At 42.2% G+C, this 19,612-nt stretch overlaps 1 protein-coding gene across 3 annotated transcripts in view; it reads left to right on the top strand.

Annotated features, from left to right (window-relative positions):
• The window catches only part of kifc3 (kinesin family member C3), a 61,788-nt gene that overhangs the window by 25,377 nt on the left and 16,799 nt on the right, over positions 1-19,612 (top strand). For 2 of the 3 annotated variants that reach the window (XM_080729319.1, XM_080729318.1), the window contains exons 2-7: positions 4,282-4,402; positions 8,001-8,170; positions 15,430-15,613; positions 16,872-16,978; positions 17,799-17,864; positions 18,968-19,117. In XM_080729319.1, coding sequence (XP_080585445.1) covers positions 4,321-4,402; positions 8,001-8,170; positions 15,430-15,613; positions 16,872-16,978; positions 17,799-17,864; positions 18,968-19,117 — 759 coding nt within the window. In that variant the 5' untranslated portion in view covers positions 4,282-4,320. Of the gene's footprint in view, positions 1-4,281; positions 4,403-5,670; positions 5,785-8,000; positions 8,171-15,429; positions 15,614-16,871; positions 16,979-17,798; positions 17,865-18,967; positions 19,118-19,612 lie in introns of those variants that run through there. The other variant, XM_080729320.1, reaches the window with a different exon arrangement.

The raw sequence follows: 19,612 nt of genomic DNA, 5'->3' as shown, positions 1-19,612 counted from the left end.
AACAATGCAAAATAAATGCTATTTACAATAGAAGGGTCAGGGTTACCAGTTTGCCTTCGGTTGGGCATTCCACATTTTAGTGATATAGCCTACTTAATAGTGAAGTGAACTATATAGCTATGCTGATGCATGAAGTGGATCAGTGGATTATTACAAATTATGCATAATTTACTTACCGTAGTTAATGTAATACATTTACTAACTAAATTATGCATAATTTAGTTTGAGTGTCATCCTATTTGCACAGTCTATAATGGTGTGTGGGACTTTCAACTTGATGAATTTATACCAGATATTGACCAGTGATTGAACAATAACATGGGGTCAAATCTACAACTCCAAGATTATTTTAGATCCTGGATGGCTTTACAGGCACGAATGCCTTTTTAATTATCACTAACAAGCAACTAATTATCTCAGTTGAGTCTGTGGATGAAAGTGATGGATGAATGTGCTGGTGCTACATGTATGGATTGTTGGCAAGATGAGGACGAGTAATGACAAAGTGATTGTTGTCTGCTGTGCTGGTGCAGCATTTACTGTTGAATGAACCAAGGCGAGAAACCATTAAGTTCATGTGTTGTCCGGAAAGCGTTTGTTCTTTACGAAACTGTTTTAAGTAGATTAGACCTGACCTCTGTGTGTTGGTATGGGGCAAAGCCAAAGCTTTAAGGTGGCCGAGTGGACCCTGGACCCTTGCATTCTGTACCTCCTGACCTAAACCAATGTAAACCAATGTAAAGTATCTGGTTGTGACGTAGGTGTGCAGGTCAGCGTAGCGGCTCAAACTCTACATGTGAGGACGGAGGCTGTACCCCCGAACCTCTGGTAACTCAAGCTTACATAAGTAGGGCTGTCACGCTTATGACATTTTGCGTGACAATTAATTGTCACACAAATAATTGCGATTAATGATTTTAATTGTGTTTTTGTCGCTGAGCACTGGAGCATATGAATAAAAATTACATTTGTTTGGCTTTGAAGTTGCACAGGGCAGATATGACAAATTACCTAAATATACAAAGGCATGACAACGCATCGCATCGCAATGCGTTGTGAGCTTGTAGATCTGCTATTTCCGGAACGTTTTGAAAGTGTTTGAAACCATATGAACATTTCTCAACATGGAAATGATAATGACGATATATGCAAAATAATCACGATTACCTCAAATAATTGCGATTAGATGATTACCTCAAATAATTGCGATTAGATGATGTAATAATTGTGACCGGCCTATAACATGAGGGTGGGTATCCCATGATCCTATGGTTGAGTCTGTCAAGCTGTCCCTGGACTAATTAGGGGTGACAGCAGCAGCAGCAGCAGCAGCAGCGCGACACAGGAATCCTGTCGGATCAATACATGCAATCAAGCAGAAGGACAAAGAGAACATTGGTTACAACTGGTAGCTGGATGCCTCTAGTTTCTGTCCCTGGGGAGATGCCTTTGTTTTATGTTACTATAGTGTACAGTGTGTGGTGCAAGGATACTTGATCTATTTCACAGAGTCACGTGCATCCTACTAGCTAATAATGAGCCCCAATGTAAGGCTTAGGACTGTGCCATGGAGTTAAAGGAGTAGTTCACCCCCAAAATGACACTTTGTCTGTCAGGGGTTGACACTAAGGTCAGGCAAGTACAGGTCATGTTCTACTTGCCCTCAGGTCATGGCCACTTGCCCTCATAATTGTAAAATCGTAAGATTTGAATTACCGTTAATTTTAAAGTTATACTGTGTAAGTTGCTAAACTAGTGGTCAGTAGCGGTATTGCTTTTTTCGTCCGTTTTTCGCCCGGAGTCACTCGCGGACCACCGCCGCGGACCACCGGAGCGGCGCCGCAAATCCCCGCGACCGATACAAATCCGTGGAGGGGTAGAACGCATCTTTTCTGGCCAGGATTTGGGGATTAAGAGGTTAAGAATCCTTCACCATGGTAAACACTGTAGCTGAGCGAGGCTACTTCCTGAAGACGCGGCAGATAAGCTGTGATTGGCCGGTAGTGTATCATGTGTGTATGATTCGCGATGTGATTGGCCAACGTATACAGATGACGCAGATGACGCTATTTTTCCGCGAAAACCGGACCCCGGCAAGGATCATAGAAAACAAATAAAGAGAAGGCTTTAGAAGCTGAAAATGACGGAGTGGGTGTTCTAAAACTTTAGCGATTTAACAGTTAGGACAATTTTAAGATTTGTTTTATAAAAAAAGTTACATGGTATAACTTTAACTTATTTGCTACCTTCTACTTGCAGTGATGTTGCTATGTTTTGTTTTGTGTGTGTGGGTGGGGGAGGTGGACTGAGGAGAAACGGAGCAGCACTCTTGTTCTGTTCAAGTATCTAAAGACAGATATGTCATTATGTTACTCAAAATGTGAACTTGCCCGGTCGGGCAACCCGGGAGCAAATTTTACCTGCCCGACCATTTTATTTACCTGCCCCGGGCAGCCGGGCAACCGTTAGTGTCAATCCTTGTCTGTTGATTACTCACGCAATGGAGACTTGAGTTCAATAACATTTTTTTTGTGTTTGTCGCATAACCCTAAGACAATAATTTCATTACAAAAAATTACCCCAGATAGGGTTAAAAAAAAAAGGTTAGCCGGAATCAATGGGGGTACATTTTAATATAATAAAAAATATATTGTCTTAGGAATGTGACGATACAAAAAAATATTATTGAACTCGAGTCTCCATGGTGTGAGTAAGCCATCGAAAATATCTGATCACCAAACGGAAAATCTGCAATGCATGTTTGTCTGCTTCATGTCCTTGAGCGGGCTCCAGGGGTTCCCCAGCAAAATGATGAACATTCAATTTGGCTTTGGCACAAAATGGTTTCAAATTGAAACCATTAATAATGAGCCCCACAGTAATGCTTAAGGCTGTAACATGGAGCCTTAAGGCTCTCTTACATGCAAATATCTGATCACCAAACGGAAAGAAGGAAAATCGGCAATGCATGTCTGTCTGGCTTCATGTTAATTCCGAAAGGTAGGTTATGATAACATTAGCTTTTTTGTGTTAACAGTTTTGTATTGAATGATGGTCTAACTTTGTTTCTGGTGCAAGGATAATACTTTATTTATACCCCTGGGTTGATATAGAGGATGCTAAATATTGTTGGTGCAGAAATGTATGGGGAGGAGGGAACCCTGTTAAAAAACACCAGCAATAAAACATATGGAGTGTAAGCAGTGTGCAGACTCTATATGTCCTTGATGATTCTGCTTGTCTAGCACCTGGGCCACGGATGTGCGTGCACTACTTTCTACATTAACCCTGGTAAAGAACCCTGCAAAATCCATGAGTTTTACACAGTGTAAAAATAGGCCTTCCTTTGAGGGCTAAAATTAGTGGTAGTCCTAGTTTTGAGGTTACGGGTATGAGTCTGCTCTTTCATATGGTATATCTTCACTCTGTTCGGTGCCTCTGTTCTTTGGAGTGCCAAATAATTAATTTATTTCTTTTTTACTCCTAGTACATCTTATAATCAAAGCAGCAGCTTGAATTTCATCACTCTTCTCGTATGCTTTGGCAGCTGTTTTGCTTCGATTCTCTGCTTTCATAGACTTAAAAGGCTACTTTATATGTCAAGTCATAAACATTCCACTTTATTAATATCCATACATGGAGATGACTGGATCCTCGCCTAGATCTCCATATATGGAGCTCGTCAATACCTCTACATCTGACCTCACAGACTCCATATATGGATATAGCTGACCTGTTCTGACATCACAGTGATGACTCGACCAGCTCAGCCGAAGGGCACACATGCCAAAGCAGTAGGGATGGGATGATATGGAAATTTCATATCACGATTATTGTAACCAAAGAAAAAGCAATTTATGATAATCAAAATATGCCCAACATCCATTATCCTGGGGCAGAACATTTACCAAAAAATAGCCGATCTACAAGCTCACAACGCAAAGAGATTTGGTAGAGAGTGGGAAAAAAGACTGTATCAAGTACATATATATTAAAAGTAAGATAGAGGGTTTAAGTGGTACCGGATATGCAGTTCGGCAAATAAAAGGTGAATTCATCCCAGTGCATGACGGAGGACAATTTCACGATAAATTAAATCTCCACAATACGATTATCGTGTATGTTTTTCATCACGATAAACGAGAATATCGCTTATCGTCCAATCCCTAACGTGAACATTAAATTCCACTTTATCATCATAATAAGATATGTATTACAAACACTAAAGTCATGTACAAATCTGTCTCTTCTCTCTTTCCGTCTCCTGTGTGCTCCATGCAGCTGGTCCAGCGGTCCAGCGCTCTGCTCAGCCCTGCGGTCATGTTTGGAACACGCAAGACCTGGGACCTCAACCACTCCCCCAACCTGCAGGAGCTCTGGAAGAAAGACGTCTCATTGGACGGTGAGCCCTCGCCGTTGAAACCGCTGGTTCTCAACCTTTTCAGGCCGTGACCACCAAAATAATCATATTTGAACCGGGGATCCCCCACCCTGCACAAGCACTTGGAATTGTAGGAGTTGGCATTACATTTAGTTAGACTCGGATCTATTCCATTGTGAAAACAGCCGATCTGTGAGCATGTAGTTCTGCTATTTTCACAATTTCTGCCTCATGTTTTTGGGGAGGCTTTTGCCTTTATTGGATAGGACAGTAGACTGACAGGAAATGGGGGGAGAGAAGGGGAGTGACACATGGCAAAGTTAGTCCGGATCGGGAATCGAACCAGCGACGTTGCCAGGAATCCATGCCTATGTGGCAATGCCTAAGTGGTATGCGCCCGGACCAGTAGGCCAGTGGGCGCCCCTAATATTTGACAATTTGACCAAGGTTTGACCAGAAGGTACTAAAAAGTTCTTAAAGTCCTTAAATTGTCACTTTAGAAATGGGCAGATACCATGTTTTATACTGTACTATGTTGGTCTGTTTACTGTTGAGTGAGAAAAGAAATAAACCCCCCAAAATAATTTGGGGACCCCTCTGGGGGTCCCGACCCACAGGTTGAGAACCACTGGTTCAAACGGCAGCAGAGGGGGGAGTGGGGGGCGGGACTATATACCAGTGCCGCTGCATTCTTTAGATTAGAATGACGGGCCGTGAGAACTGAGCGAGAGGAGGGAAGGAAGGGAGAGAGGTGCGTGTGCTTGTTGCGCTGACAGGTGTCTCGCTGCGAGAGGAGAAATAAAGGGGGCGTTTGGGGAGGGTGGGGGGTAAAGGAACAGTGTTTGGGGTCTTACCTGTGGACCAGCCTGGGGATTGAGGAGGAGGCCGAATGTATTCCATGGAATACAGGTCAGTTTTTGGTGTCATTTGTCAGAGGAAAGGAGAAAAACGAGGTTAGCAGGTTGCTGTGAAATGGATCTTATTGGCACTTATTGGACAGTGCTGCTTTACTCTCGTCTCTCTATTCCTTTTCTCTCTCTTTCTCTCAATCACTCCTGAAGAACACAGTTGAAAACAGGGGTGGATTATTCACACCGTGTGTGTTGTATTGTGTCGGCGAGCAAGCATGCATGCCTGCGCTTTTCTGCAGTAATGCACCTCGCAGCCAAGGTGACGATCGAGTGGCAAACTGTAGCCCAGTGGCTGTGCCTGACGAGAATACTAGGGAGAAGGGAATGACAGAGATTTAGAGGGAGAGAGATAGCAACTAAGGTGGGGAAGGAGAGAAAGGGACACTGTCGAAAAGCGAGGTAGAGTGAACAAAAGAACGGCAGAGGATGGAAGAGGTTAGTGTTTCCTCCTGTTAAAGGGCTAACATTGTGCCTCGACTCAGCTGCTGACAGGTGAGTGTTCTCATTCATGAGATGTGTGTGTGTGTGTGTGTGTGTGTATGTGTGTGTGAGCGCTCAGCTGTTTTGCTGTGCGTGTCAGTGTATGTTTGCTAATGTAAGCGTTATTCCTATCCGTGTTTTCACAGTTAGAAGCTCTTATTATTCACGATATTGTGATATTGTGCTCTATGTTGTTTACATTTATGTGTATGTGTGGGTACAATGAAAAGGTGTTACCTGAGATGTTTAGTTTTAGTATTTACCTAAGCTGTTTGGTTTTAGTGTTTGCCTAGTGTAAGTATTTGTGTACTTGTCCGCTAGCCCAGTGTTTCTAAAAGTGGATTCCAGGGACTATGTGGGTTCCTTTTAGGGGGGTCTGAATGGACCCATACATGTGTGTAACTCTGACAGTACACAAATGGAACCAAATGGAACCTTACGGGTCCATTTGGTTCCGAGTTAAGGGGAGACCTTGAATTTTAAAGGTTTGAGAAACACTGCGCTAGCAGACTGAATGTGGGTGTGAGCAAATTAGTCAATTGCACTTAATACCTTAAGAGCGTGTTTCAGCTCAGGTCATACGGTGGTACAGTGCATTGATTGTTCTCAAGATTGATAAGAGTGTGTATGTGGCGTGTGTGGGAACAAACATGTCTCCCCCTACACACACACACACACACACACACACACACACACACACACACACACACACACACACACACACACACACACACACACACACACACACACACACAGTCTCACACACGTCACCTCTGGTTAATGTGTGACCTGCTGTTATCAAGCTCATTATGAGGCCTTGCTGGTTTCTGTGGCAACCACCAGACCATTCATTCATGATGAGCAAGAAGGTAGAAATAGAAAATAAATGGACACAGTCACACAGGTATTTACACAGTTTTATTGGTTGATTAATTTGTGAAGAAAATATACATGAGGGGGAAAGAGAGTGCTGGCTTATAGTCAGTGGATAAACGACACTTAAAGCTCAGAGGCTAAGACATGGTGTCCCAAGTTACGTTCCTTCGAGCACTGTTAATCAACGTGGGGTTTCTGGATCATTAGGGGTCCAAATAGATCCATACAGGTCTATCATTTTTGGTGTCTGTAAAATTGGTGTCCAGTAACTACGCAAAGACAAATGCTTTGGTGTTTTTTAACATGTTTCAATTGACACGTCAAATGGATTATCGGTAGGGATGTCCAATATTATCGTCCGGCCAATATTATCGGACATCCCTAGTTATCGGTAGCCTATACAGGACAGGTTTAAGTAATATGGCACTAATTGTACTGTATATCTGTTCATATGGCAATTGTTTGTCCTCCAAAACCATTAAGGAAAATACTGTACATTGTCAGTGTTTCAAAAAAGGTACTTATAGTGCACCTTGGCTTTATATTGTAGTATACAGTCTGGAACCCCAATCTACATAAATCCTCACTGTTAATTTAACTCTTGAGAGCGTACAAATGAACAGGTCCATGTGGTTTCATTTTGTACACTCGTGCGGTTGGAGTTACGGATAGGGCTGTCACGTTTATGACATTTTACATGGCGATTAATTGTCGCTCAAATAATTGCGATTAACAATTTAATTGTGTTTTTTGTCGTTGACAATTACATTTCTGTTTGGCTCTTAGGCACATGGCAGATATGACACATGACCTGAATATACAAAGAAATGACTGACATATTTGACAGATTTATACTTTAAAAAGAACATTGATAGTAGAAAAGCCCATCTACAGTACAAGCTCACAACGCGTTGCGATGTGAGATGTTGTGAGCTTGTAGATTTGCTCTTTCCACTCATTTTGAAAATGATTGGAATATATGAACACTCTTCAACATGAAAACGATTATGATGATTATGACAAAATAATCGCGATTATATCAAATATTTCCGATTAGACGATTATGTAATAATTGTGACAGGCCTAGTTACGGTGCTGTGATTGGCCAACGTATATACAACATATATGGATGATGCAGATGACGTAATTTTGCCGGGAAATCCTGTCCCCGGCCAGGATCATAGAAAACATATTTACAGAAGGCTTTAGGGGCTGAAATTAACGGAGTTGGGGTTCTACAACTTTAGCGATTTAATAGTTAGGACAATTTTAAGTAATGTGAAATTAGTTTTATTGGAAAAGTTACATAGTATGGCTTTAAGTTTTTCCTTGGTTTGTGTGTGTGCCCCTAGCAAGCTCAGTGGACTTCTTGATGAGTGATGGTGAAGAGGACGGCTCCTTCTTGTCGGACGGCTCCTTCTTGTCTCTCCCTGCCTCAGCCTTCTCCCAGCGCCCTTCTCTGAGCACCGCAGAGTTCTCCCAAGCCACTGCTCAAAGGCAGAGCCAGCAGTTACTCATACAGGTGAGCTACTGGAGGCTGAGTGTTCATTCATTTAACTCTTGAGAGTAAATGGAACCAAAGGGTTGTTTCACAGTTTACAATTTAGGTATTTAGCAGGCGCTCTCATCCAGAGCGATTGTTTTTGTTGTGACTTGGTTACATTTGTACTCTGGGGGCCCTGCACTCTGGGGGCCCTGCGCCACCTGCAAACTCCCTTTAGTGCCTGGCGCTACAAAAGCTTTCCCACGACGCACAGGAATTGCATCTGGTTTGTCTTGAACACAAATGATCTAGCGCCGACTATGCCTGTGAAGGTGTGTTGATCTTAAAATGAGACGCTGTTTGGCATGATCAGGGCACAAAGCCATCTTCCCCACGGACTTACAACTTAAGACCAGCTTCGTCCTGATCTTATCTGTTGTGCTGCTGCATTGACATCCATATGGGCGACTGTCTGTCGCCATCAGCCAATTTGCCATATGGCCTACCCCAAAAATGTAAATGTTTTTTTTTTTTTTTGTGCTCAAACGGTAGATAAACACATTTTCAAGTACTTGATTCTTCATTAATCCCACTGTATTAGGACCTAATTATAAAGAATTAGGTTTTTGTTATGAGGCTCCAAAGAGAGACAAGAGTGAAGACGGGAAGAAGAAGAAGAGAAAAAAAAGATTTAGTAGCATGTTATTCTAGATGTAATATGTGTTCACATACCGCTTGTCATAAGAATGTCGTCAGTCCATAGCCACCCTCCTGGCATTGTAACTACAGTAATATCTAAATGGGGCTCCCAGTGCACCCATTGTGCATTACTGGCATGCATGAAGAAAGCAGCAGCACCTGCTCAACCCGTTGCAATCCATCCGATCTTAACGCAACACTCATTGAATATATCTATATCTCTATAGTACACAAGCTCACAATCCGTCACAGCGCGATGCATTGTGAGCTTGTAGATAAAATATTTGTATGTAGCAGTACCAGTAGAACACAAACCAAGTTAAAACTAAATGGGGAAATGCAACACATTGGAATGCTTTATTATATAATAATAATCAACTGAGAATGTGAATCACATTATATCACAGATGTCTGTTGGACATGAGACATAATTAGGCAGGATGCAGTGGGGAAATACACTACAAAATAAGATTACAGCGAACCTGAGGGCCATGCATTGGATATCTCTAATTCATTATCCATAACGCAGAGCGCGAGGGACTCTACATGACGCTAGGGGCATTTTTGTGTCCTGTAGATAGAGTCATAGTGCTGGACACACCACCACAAGACAAGACAATGAACACTCACTTTACAGCAGGGGTCTTCAACAGGGGGTCCAGGACCCCTAGGGGGTCCTCAGAGTTACTACAGGGGGGCCTCCAAATCTTTGTGTGATAAAAGTCATGAATATAAGACAAAAATCAAACCTCGGTTCGAAGTGAAGAGGTGAACTTTTATTCTATGTGTTCTAGAGTTATGAACTCTGTGATCTATACATTCTTTATATTCTGAATTAATTAATGATTTTATCTGGAGGGCCGAATTGTCATGTGAAGCTTGACCAATCCTCAAAGTATCCAATCATCAGACCGGGACGGACACTACACACATACGTACGTACGGACGGACGGACGGACGGACGGACGGACGGAACAGGACAGATAAAACCTGTTCATTCTGAACTGAAATGGCCATATATGGACATGGGACACACATTTTGCTTTTTGAAAAAGCCTATTCATTCTGGACTGATATTCTGGACGTACGGGACAGAAAAAACCTGTTCATTCTGGACTGGAGTGACCATATATGGACATGAGGTGACATACATTGTGTTTTTGAAAACACCTGTTCATTCTGGACTGAGATGACCATATATGGACATTAAACACACATTTTGTTTTTGAAAAAACCTGTTCATTCTGGACTGAAATGACCATATATGGGCGTGGGACACACAAAGCCACTCATTGAAAATGTGATTATAGTAAATTTACCCCCATTGATTCTGGATGGGGACCCGAATATCCGGAATCAATGGGGGTACATTTCTTTCTTGTAATACTTTTTTTGTCTTAGGAATGCCACAAAAACTAAAACATATTATTGAACTCAAGTCTCCATGGCGTGAGTAATCAATAGGAAAAAAAAAGTCATTTTGGGGGTGAATTACTCCTTTAAGGTACCCCCTTATGCCCATATATGGCATCCCCAGGCATCAAACCCTGGCCCTAACTCGCCATGGCTTTATTAATTCACATATGTTTTATGCCCATATATGGAGATTCCTATATATTATAAATATTAAGGAAATTATTAAGGATATTATGTTATCAATATTAAGGACATATCTGGGAATGCCCATATTTGGTAATGCCCATATATGGGCATGTTTTGACATAACATTGTTGACTATCATGCAGGGTTCTCCATATATGAATAACTGGTCCCATATACATCACTGGCCAGATGGCCAAGAATTGGCACGACCTCTCCCTTTGGTCGCATGTCACCCTGAGGTGTCTTATTAAATCACTTGAACCCTAGTGTCCATATTCTGAGAACTTTAGCCAAAGAGCAAAGAGCTTTAATGTAGAGGGGAAATGAGCAGACTAAGCACAGAATGAAAGGTCAAGTTTATTAGGTAATGACGGCTCAAGTAGTTAAATATCTGAAAACACAAATTGACATGAATCCAAAATACACTGATGATTGTGCAGTCAAACAATGAAACTATATGGAATCTATGAACAGGTAGTGGGGCTGTGGGGGTCCCTGCTTCATTTCTAAGGGGTCTAAGGGGTCCTTGGCCTGAAAACGTTGAAGACCCCTGCTTTACAGTGTATTCTCCCTTAGTGACGAACCAATGTTTTGACACCAGAACTAAAGATGGAGCACATTTTAACGCATGAGAAAAGTGTTTGATTCATTCTGGTTTTAAAATCACACTGTTGTGACGTAATAGTCATCTTTTTATGGCACCTGTTTTTATTATAGCTGAATCAACATTCTTTAAATACCACATTGGTCATGGTCACAGACACACACACACACACACACACACACACACACACACACACACACAGCAATTTTCTCAGGATTGATATGCAGTGACAGCCTCACTGCTGAGTCATTAGCTGACTCGGCAGCAACGCCTGAAATGACAGACTCCTCAAGCACCTCCAAGTCACTTCTGGCCTGGCGTATCAAAGACGACACAGCTGTCTGCTTAATCTGGTGCATCAACTGAGCCACGCAGCCGTGTGCTCTTCTGCATGTACGCACAAATCAGACGTTTTTAAATCTGTGAAACAGATTTTATTAAAGACGTGCGATTGTGCTGAGACATTCAGGCTACCTAGGCGACCTATTTGCCTATTGGCTGTCCCCATGTCACATGGTAACCGAGCTAGTTTCATGATTGGGAGCGGCCTTGCGCTGTTCTGGCGCTGTTCTTCTTCTCGAGTTTGGAAAAAAAGGATCCGTTCCGTTTGTCACATTGTCATGATCGTAAAACTATCTAGTTTTAACGTTCAGAACGTTTTCTTTTTGAACAATAAAAACATTGACAGCCAGGGGGAAAAAAATCCATGAAGGACACGGAATGCAATCGACATATATTAGACTATTCTGGATGTGTGGCTAACGGCTAACGCTAACGTTAGCTAGCGCTAGCTGCAGGCTAACGCTAGCTAGCGCTAGCTGCAGGCTAACGCAGGCATGTTATACACAATTACTCATGGAATAAAACGGCGACCCAACTCGGAATGCAATCGTTCACTCGCCGTTGGAAAATTGACTTAGACTATTCTGGATGTGTGGCTAACGGCTAACGCTAACGTTAGCTAGCGCTAGCTGCAGGCTAACGCTAGCTAGCGCTAGCTGCAGGCTAACGCATGAGTCACGGTGTGTAATAAATTCACTTCAACCTCGTGTTGAGCAGTTAAACCTATTTGCTACGTACGTCTACAAAAACGTTCATATTTCAAAGATAAAGTGCTTACTGAAGTCTCACAGATGTCACAGTATGGTACGCTCAAGCAGAATTACCTGTATCTTTCGTATTGTTTAATAAACAGCATTTTAATCCGATCAGACGTCATTTTCTGTTGTTTTTCAGCCATGCGACCCCATCGGTTGCGAGGTGTACTGCACTTAGATACATTAATACCTTTTGAAGGAAACGACGACCGATCGGATTAAAATGCTCCTCTTTAAATAATATGTTCATTACGGGACATTCTGCTGGAGCGTACCCTATGGTGACATCCGTGAGCCTTCACTAAGCAATTTATCTTTGTAATCTGACCGTTTGTGTAGACGTACGTAGCAAATTGGTTAAACTGCTCAACAGCAGATTGTGTTGAATTCACGGTTGGCGCAGCGTAGCGTCTTTACATTTAGCCCAATAATGCTAATCTACATCAATAACTAAAGTTTAAAACATACATAAACCACTTTAGCCCTATGTTATACCAAGGCTATTTGAAAATAGCCGATCTACAAGCTCACAACGCATTGCGGTGCGACGCGTTGTGAGCTTGTAGATCTGCTATTTTCAAACATTTTGTACTTTTACTTTTGGTACTTTAAGTACATTTGGATACCAATACTTTTGTACTTTTACTCAAGTACATTTTTAATTCTGGACTTTTACTTGTAACAGAGTGATTCTACATTGCAGAATTGATACTTTTACTTAATTATAAAAATGTAGGTACTTTTTCCACCACTGTGTAAACGTTTGTGTTCTCATGCCAATAAAGCTTCTTTGAATTGAAGATTGAATTGAAGATTGCTCCCCATGTGGCGGAGTACACAATAATGGTAAATAAAGTAGCTTACTCTAAAATAATCCATCCATCCATCCATCCATCTTCAACCGCTTATCCAGCATCGGGTCACTGGGGTAACAGTTCCAACTGAGATTTCTAGAGTTCCTTAATAATAATAATTAAAATAAACAATACTAATGATTATAATTGCGACCGTCAGGTCGCAGTTACTATGAAAACCTCCACCGCCTGTCTGTCCGTCAGTCTGTCTGTCACGTCACATCACACTTTTTTGCCCCTATCCATGTGAAATTTTCCACACACAATCCTTGTCTGCCAATCCACAACCTCCACCCTTCCAGGGACCCCCGCAGCTCCAGGGACCCCCGCCAAATTTTTTAAAACACATTTTTGAATACTGCTCCTACAGTTTTTGCCCTAAAATCACACAAATCGCTACACAGTATGTCTACACTTATCTCATCGACATGGATCTGTCCCATATAGCGCCACCATCAGGTCGATTTTTTAACACATTTTTGGACCTAAACTTTTTTTTTTTCAATTTTTTTTTTCAAACTTTTTTTTTTTTCAAAAAAAATGTTTTTTCAAACTTTTTTTACACTAACGTCAACACACCAATCCACAGATTTTATATTGACTGTGTGTCAATTCTTGTTTCCTCCTTAGAGTCCTGCACGGCTCCAATTTTGACAACCCGCGCCCGCCCCGCCCTTCAATAATGAGATCCGCAGACCGACCCGCAACCCGTAATTATAAAAAAAATCCAAACCAGACCCACCCCGCCCAATGCGGCCATCAAAAAACTAAACCTTTGCCCGCCCAGTAAAGTAAACAGCCTACAGACAGTCACTCAATTTAAGAGTGCTGTATTTTTTTTACTGATTTTTTTTTAACAGAAGACAGCAGCAGCTTTCAACATTAGAGTCTCAGCGGGAGTAACATTAAGTGGTCGGGTACAATCTGCATCTGCATTATACACGTCAAGTAGCAGTGAAGAACATCCTTGTTACTTTGTTTATACGCGTGCCGTGATTGTGTGTTGTGTGTGTGTCCTGCTGCTCACCGTGTGCGCTACTGTGAGGTGACGTAACGTTGTTTGGGTGGAAATAGTGCTCTCTGATTTTCACAATATGTCACCCGCCCTTGTTTAGTCCCTTACCGCCCGTCCTCGTACCCGGGCGTGAATGTATAAAAGTATAGTGGGTACCCGTCGGATATCCATGGACACCCGGCCCGTTGCAGGACTCTGCCTAAGACCTGAATTGATTCAGTTCAGTCCACTGTTGTTGACCTGTTGTGATCCATGCATTTGGTTCTCCATTCATGTTTTTCCCTGTTCACTTGTTGCTTATCATGTTTCTCTTTTTTGCCCCCTCTTCTCTCTTTGTCTGTTCTCTATTCCTCTTGATTTATCTGTCCATTTTCCCTTTCATTGCTGTCCTCTTTCTCTCTGTGTCGAAGGCGACCTGGTCCTACTTCTGGACACAAGCCCCTATAACACTGCAAAATCAGAGTATTGATTTAAAGGGTCCACACTTAATTAACACTGCAGACTTTACTGTGCACGGCCTCTCTTGCTCTGCAACACTGTCTCATCTTCTCTATACTTACTTACATTTTTACTTTGCTTTCCATGAAACTCTTCTTTTAAAGGTTTGATTGATTGATTGATTGATTGATTGATTGATTGATTGAAGACTTTATTAGAAGTTTGCATAGGAAAGGGTACAGTTTCAATTTTAAAGGATGCTAGTGATCCACACTCCTTTATGGCCTTCGGTAAGGCTTTCCACATTTTGGTGGTATAGCAGAAGAACGAGTTTGACCCTTTGTTGGTTTTGACTCTGGGTTGAAAGTGATCTGTGGCGCTGCCTCTGGTGTTGTAATTATGGACATCCTTAACGTTTATAAAGTATTTTGACAGGTACTGGGTATCATAGTGGTCTAGGCCCATTGCAAGTTGCTGTACTCTGTCATCTACTCTGAGCCACCCCACTCTTAACTGGTGAGTAGTGGTGAAAATATATGGTATATTCCATCTTTATCTATACAGGTAATCTCACTGAGACCATTGTTTGTCATTCTCAAGAGAGACCTGGTCAGACAGCAGCAACAATCACAAAAGTTACAGACGGACAGGACTATAAAAATAACAGGACAGGACTATAAGAATAAAAACAGACAATGATAAAATGAATTGTAAAGTGCTGTTAAAAAGGATTTTGAGGGTTCCTCCCGTTGCCGTAGCAGAGCTTGCCGAGTGTTGGCTGAGCCCTGTAGGAGTGCTGTGGTGTAAATAGTTGAATGGATCAAATCAGTGGTGGTTTAAACCTTGCAGTGATGGAACTATAGTGTTACACAACAGGCAAATGTAGGTCATGTAGGTCATATTCGAACATGATTGAATGCAATGATTAATAATGTCCCTTATTTGTGTGTGTGTGTGTCTGCTCACCTGCATTGTGTGCGTGCGTGCAGGCCTTACAGGACAAAGTGTGCGAGTTCCAGACTCGTCTGCACAGCGAGGAGGTGTCTCAGCTGCTGCTGCAGACACTGCAGCAGAGTCACGAGCACAGTGCACACAGTGCACAGGACCAGAGCAGCCTCAGCCTCACACACGTGCCACAGGAGGAGGAACTGCTCTGTGCACCACAGCCTAACGGTGAGGGTAGATGACAGAGCCCAGTGGGCTGCTAATACTACTCTGTAAAATACTAGCTGTTAGTTCATGAAATCCTACGTGTTCATTTGACTCTGAGTTACAAGTGGGTAAATGAACACTGATTTTACTGCGTGTAGTGCTATAGTACTCCATACCGGTCTCTGTCTTGTTTCAGTCTCATCAGCAGTCTTGCTCGTCTCTGTGAAGAATGGATCTAATTATGGGTCATAATCTGTGTTCACAGCCACTTCTCCCATTGGAATTAATAGACCCATAATTACTCATTTATGTTACATAGATAGTCAAATTTGGGAATCTTTAATCATTGATTTGTCTTTGATTAAACCACAACATGGTAAAAACATGACATGCTTCATGAAACTGACCTGTTATTAGGGGCGGCATAGCTCAGGGGTAGAGAAACCGTTATTAGAGCAGGAAGGGTTCCCGAAGGGTTCCCAGGGTTCGAATCCCGGTGAGTAGGTTGGTGCCTTGCATGGTTTCCTCTGCCACTGGTGTATGAATGTGCGCGTGAATGGGTGAATGTAATGCACAATCTATGTAAAGCGCCTTGGATAAAAGCGCTATATAAATGCACCATTTACCATTTATTACGTAAGCAACACAGCTGTAGCTAATCGAGTGTAAAATGGGTGTGTTGGTGGTTTACTTGTGTCAGTTCTGCCAAAGCTAGCACATCGGCAGACCCACAGCTATATGTAACACACCCATTATTAATGTTATTAACTACAGCTGCGTTGCTCACTAGCCTGCCATGCTAGCCTCGATGGCCTCGATGAGGATTAAACATTTTCTGGTGTTGGTCCTGATTTGGTCTCTGATCTCCTCTGTCTCGGTCTTGACCTGGTCTTGCTTTAGGTGGTCTCTTTTAATACAGCATCATTGGCTATGGATGAACAATGGTAGAGCATGGAAATGGAGAATCAACATTTTGCCAATTAGCCATTTCATTTCAAATTGTGATAGATCATAGATGTCACATGGCACTGAATGGGTCTGTCTGTCATCATGTCATTTGCAGCTGGGTGACATTTAAGCGTCAGCATGTGTGTGACAGCAATTAGTTATTCAATTAATAAATCATTCCTAGGTAAAGGCACTTGTTAAAATATGTAAAATAGGAAATTGTGTTTCTTTGCATACACTATGGAGTGAAAGGAAAAGCAATTCATCAGTAAGAAAAGTTTGAAAGTTGTTGTAGTGTTTTGCCTCAGCCTAAGTGTTGTGTGTTTCCTAGGTGTTGGGGCCGTGCAGAGCCAGGCTGAGCCACAGGTGCAGAAGCAGCACATTGACAGCATCAACAGTCCAAAGGAAGAGCAGCTCATTATTCAGCTGCGCACACAGGTATACCTCTAGCTAGACACCAGCCTACACACAGGTATACCTCTAGCTAGACACCAGCCTACACACAGGTATACCTCTAGCTAGACACCAGCCTACACACAGGTATACCTCTAGCTAGACACCAGCCTACACACACAGGTATACCTCTAGCTAGACACCAGCCTACACACAGGTCTATCACTGGTTTGGGTAATGTGTATTGATTGATTGAATAATTTATTAGCAGTTTGCAATAGAAAAAAGTACAGTTTCATGACAGCACAAATCACTGGTACAAGGTCAACTAAAAGGAGATCCTAGAAAGCCTTAAGGCTTATTTACACAGGAACCTATCTATTCTGCATCTACGTAGCATGAGGCAAGACCCAAATTCAGAGTGAACATTTTTAACTCAAATCTTTGCTTCTGAGGGTCAAGTTTTCTGAAAAGAAAAAAAAGTATGTTGCTATATCAGTGGTTCTCAAACTTTGTCAAAATGATAATATTTGGCCGCGGACCCCCATCTCAAGATATTTTGTTCCAGGGACCCCCAGAAGCAAAGATTTTCACTCTGAATTTGGGTCTCCCCTCAGATGCAGATTGCAGAATAGATACACGCTACCCTAAGCTGTGATAGAGTCCCTCCTCGCGCCTACAACACACACACACACACACACACACACACACACACACACACACACACACACACACACACACACACACACACACACACACCTCTCTCACACAATCTTTCCGATCACTTTACTTTTTGGGTCTTTTCAGTTAGTCTTTTGTGTTTACTGTATATGAGCTGAGCATTTATCCCCTCTGAACTTCTCAGGTGGAGGAGCTGGAGGAGAAGCTGTTGGACCAGACCCAGGAGGCAGAGAGACTGCGCTCAGAGCTGGTGAGACGGGGGAGGGGGTTTACAGGTAGTTAAAATAATGAGGGCAGCCAGAAAGATAGGGAACACTAACCCAGGGACAGTCCACATTCCTGGCTTGGTTTAGCTGGCATTCCTAGGAAATCCACCTCCAGTCTGTGTCAAACAGCTCCTCGGTTGCAGCCATTGGAGACTCAACACACAGACACACCTCTCCTTACAGGTGTAAAGTTGCACCCTGACATACTTGTACTGAAACAACAACCCCAGAGGGGTGTGACCTCACATGCACGCCGCTGGAAATAGGACAGTTCTTTTATTTACTTCAGCTCAGGATTAACCATATCATTTATTGCAATGATATTTACCATTTATGCAATGATATTGCATTTAGTTTGGCAATCTGCTGTGATATAACAGATTATCTGTTTGAACATGAGACATAATCTGATTACAAACCACCCAGAGCAAAGCATGATATACAGATGTATATGCACATAACATTGAACCTTCAATTGCATGATTTAAGATATCACATGTCATAATCAATCCATAGATGATAGCAACAAACAACACATCCTGCCTTCCGTAAAAGAACTTCCGCAGGCTCAATTTTATTTGAATGATAAATCTTTTCTTTAGAAAGGTCTTTCCGGGCGCCCGCTGGCCTGGTGGTTAAGGCGCATACCACATACTAGGCTATGATGCCTGCTGGCGTCACCGGTTCGGTTCCCGATCCGGAAGACCTTTGCCACATGTCATTCCCCATCTCTCTCCCCATTTCCTGTCAGTCTGCTGTCCTATCAAATAAAGGCATAAAAAAGCCCCAAAACAAATCTTAAAAAAAGAAAAAAAAAAAAGGTCTTTCCAAAAAGATGGTATGAAGTACTTCATAAAATAACAAAATAAATGAAGATGTACAATACAATTATATAAAATGCAATATATGTAGAAGTAGAATAATAATAGAAGAAATGGAGCAGTCCGAGGAAGCGTTAAGCAGTTGTAACAGGAAATAAAATGGCAACTATGAAAATGACCATGCAATGAGAGCATGGAATGAACTAAAACATATCCATGGAAATGAGAAGACACCTTTCTGATAACTTTGTCCTCCGTGGCTGCAGGGAGCGACGGATCTGGAGAAACACCTGGAGCTGCTGGTGGTTGAGAATGAGCAGCTGAAGCAAGAGCTGAAGTCATGCAAGACCTCCCTGCTTCTCCACCAAGACGCTGCTGCTGCTTCCTCCACCTGCAGCAACTGTCCCCACAGCCAGGTTAGTGTGGTGTGTGCTGTTTAATTTCAGTGTCACATCTGGCCTAGTCTCGCGTAGCCTGACAACTATTCCACAATCTCCGAATGCTTTATAGATTCTGGGACTACACCTCCCAAAATCAGAGTAACAGAAGCTGGCATTTCCATACTAAGCAGCAAGCTATATATGCTTAGATGATTTTAATTTATATTTGGATACATTTTGTGCGAAATGTAAAGACAAAAGCGAGGAGGCACTTCTACTTTATCGCTTACGCATGATCTGAGCTTCCGTGCTCCAGACTGTATGACAGAAGCATTTGAAAATTGTGGGAGGCAACAGTCTGGCCACACAAGACTACATCTGGCCTAAATTCCCTATTGAATGAAATGTAAATTGCAAAACGGAATCAAACTATGTGATGCACTGTAGGACATCGCAGGATTTCTTTACAGTAGCATACGTTTCTGATTTACAGTATACGTGTCACATTGTGAGCTTTTATGCTATTTTAGG

Source organism: Nannobrachium achirus (genome assembly GCF_963921795.1).
Source record: "Nannobrachium achirus genome assembly, chromosome: 7".
Taxonomy (NCBI): domain Eukaryota; kingdom Metazoa; phylum Chordata; class Actinopteri; order Myctophiformes; family Myctophidae; genus Nannobrachium; species Nannobrachium achirus.
This window is presented reverse-complemented; position numbering and strand designations above follow the sequence as displayed.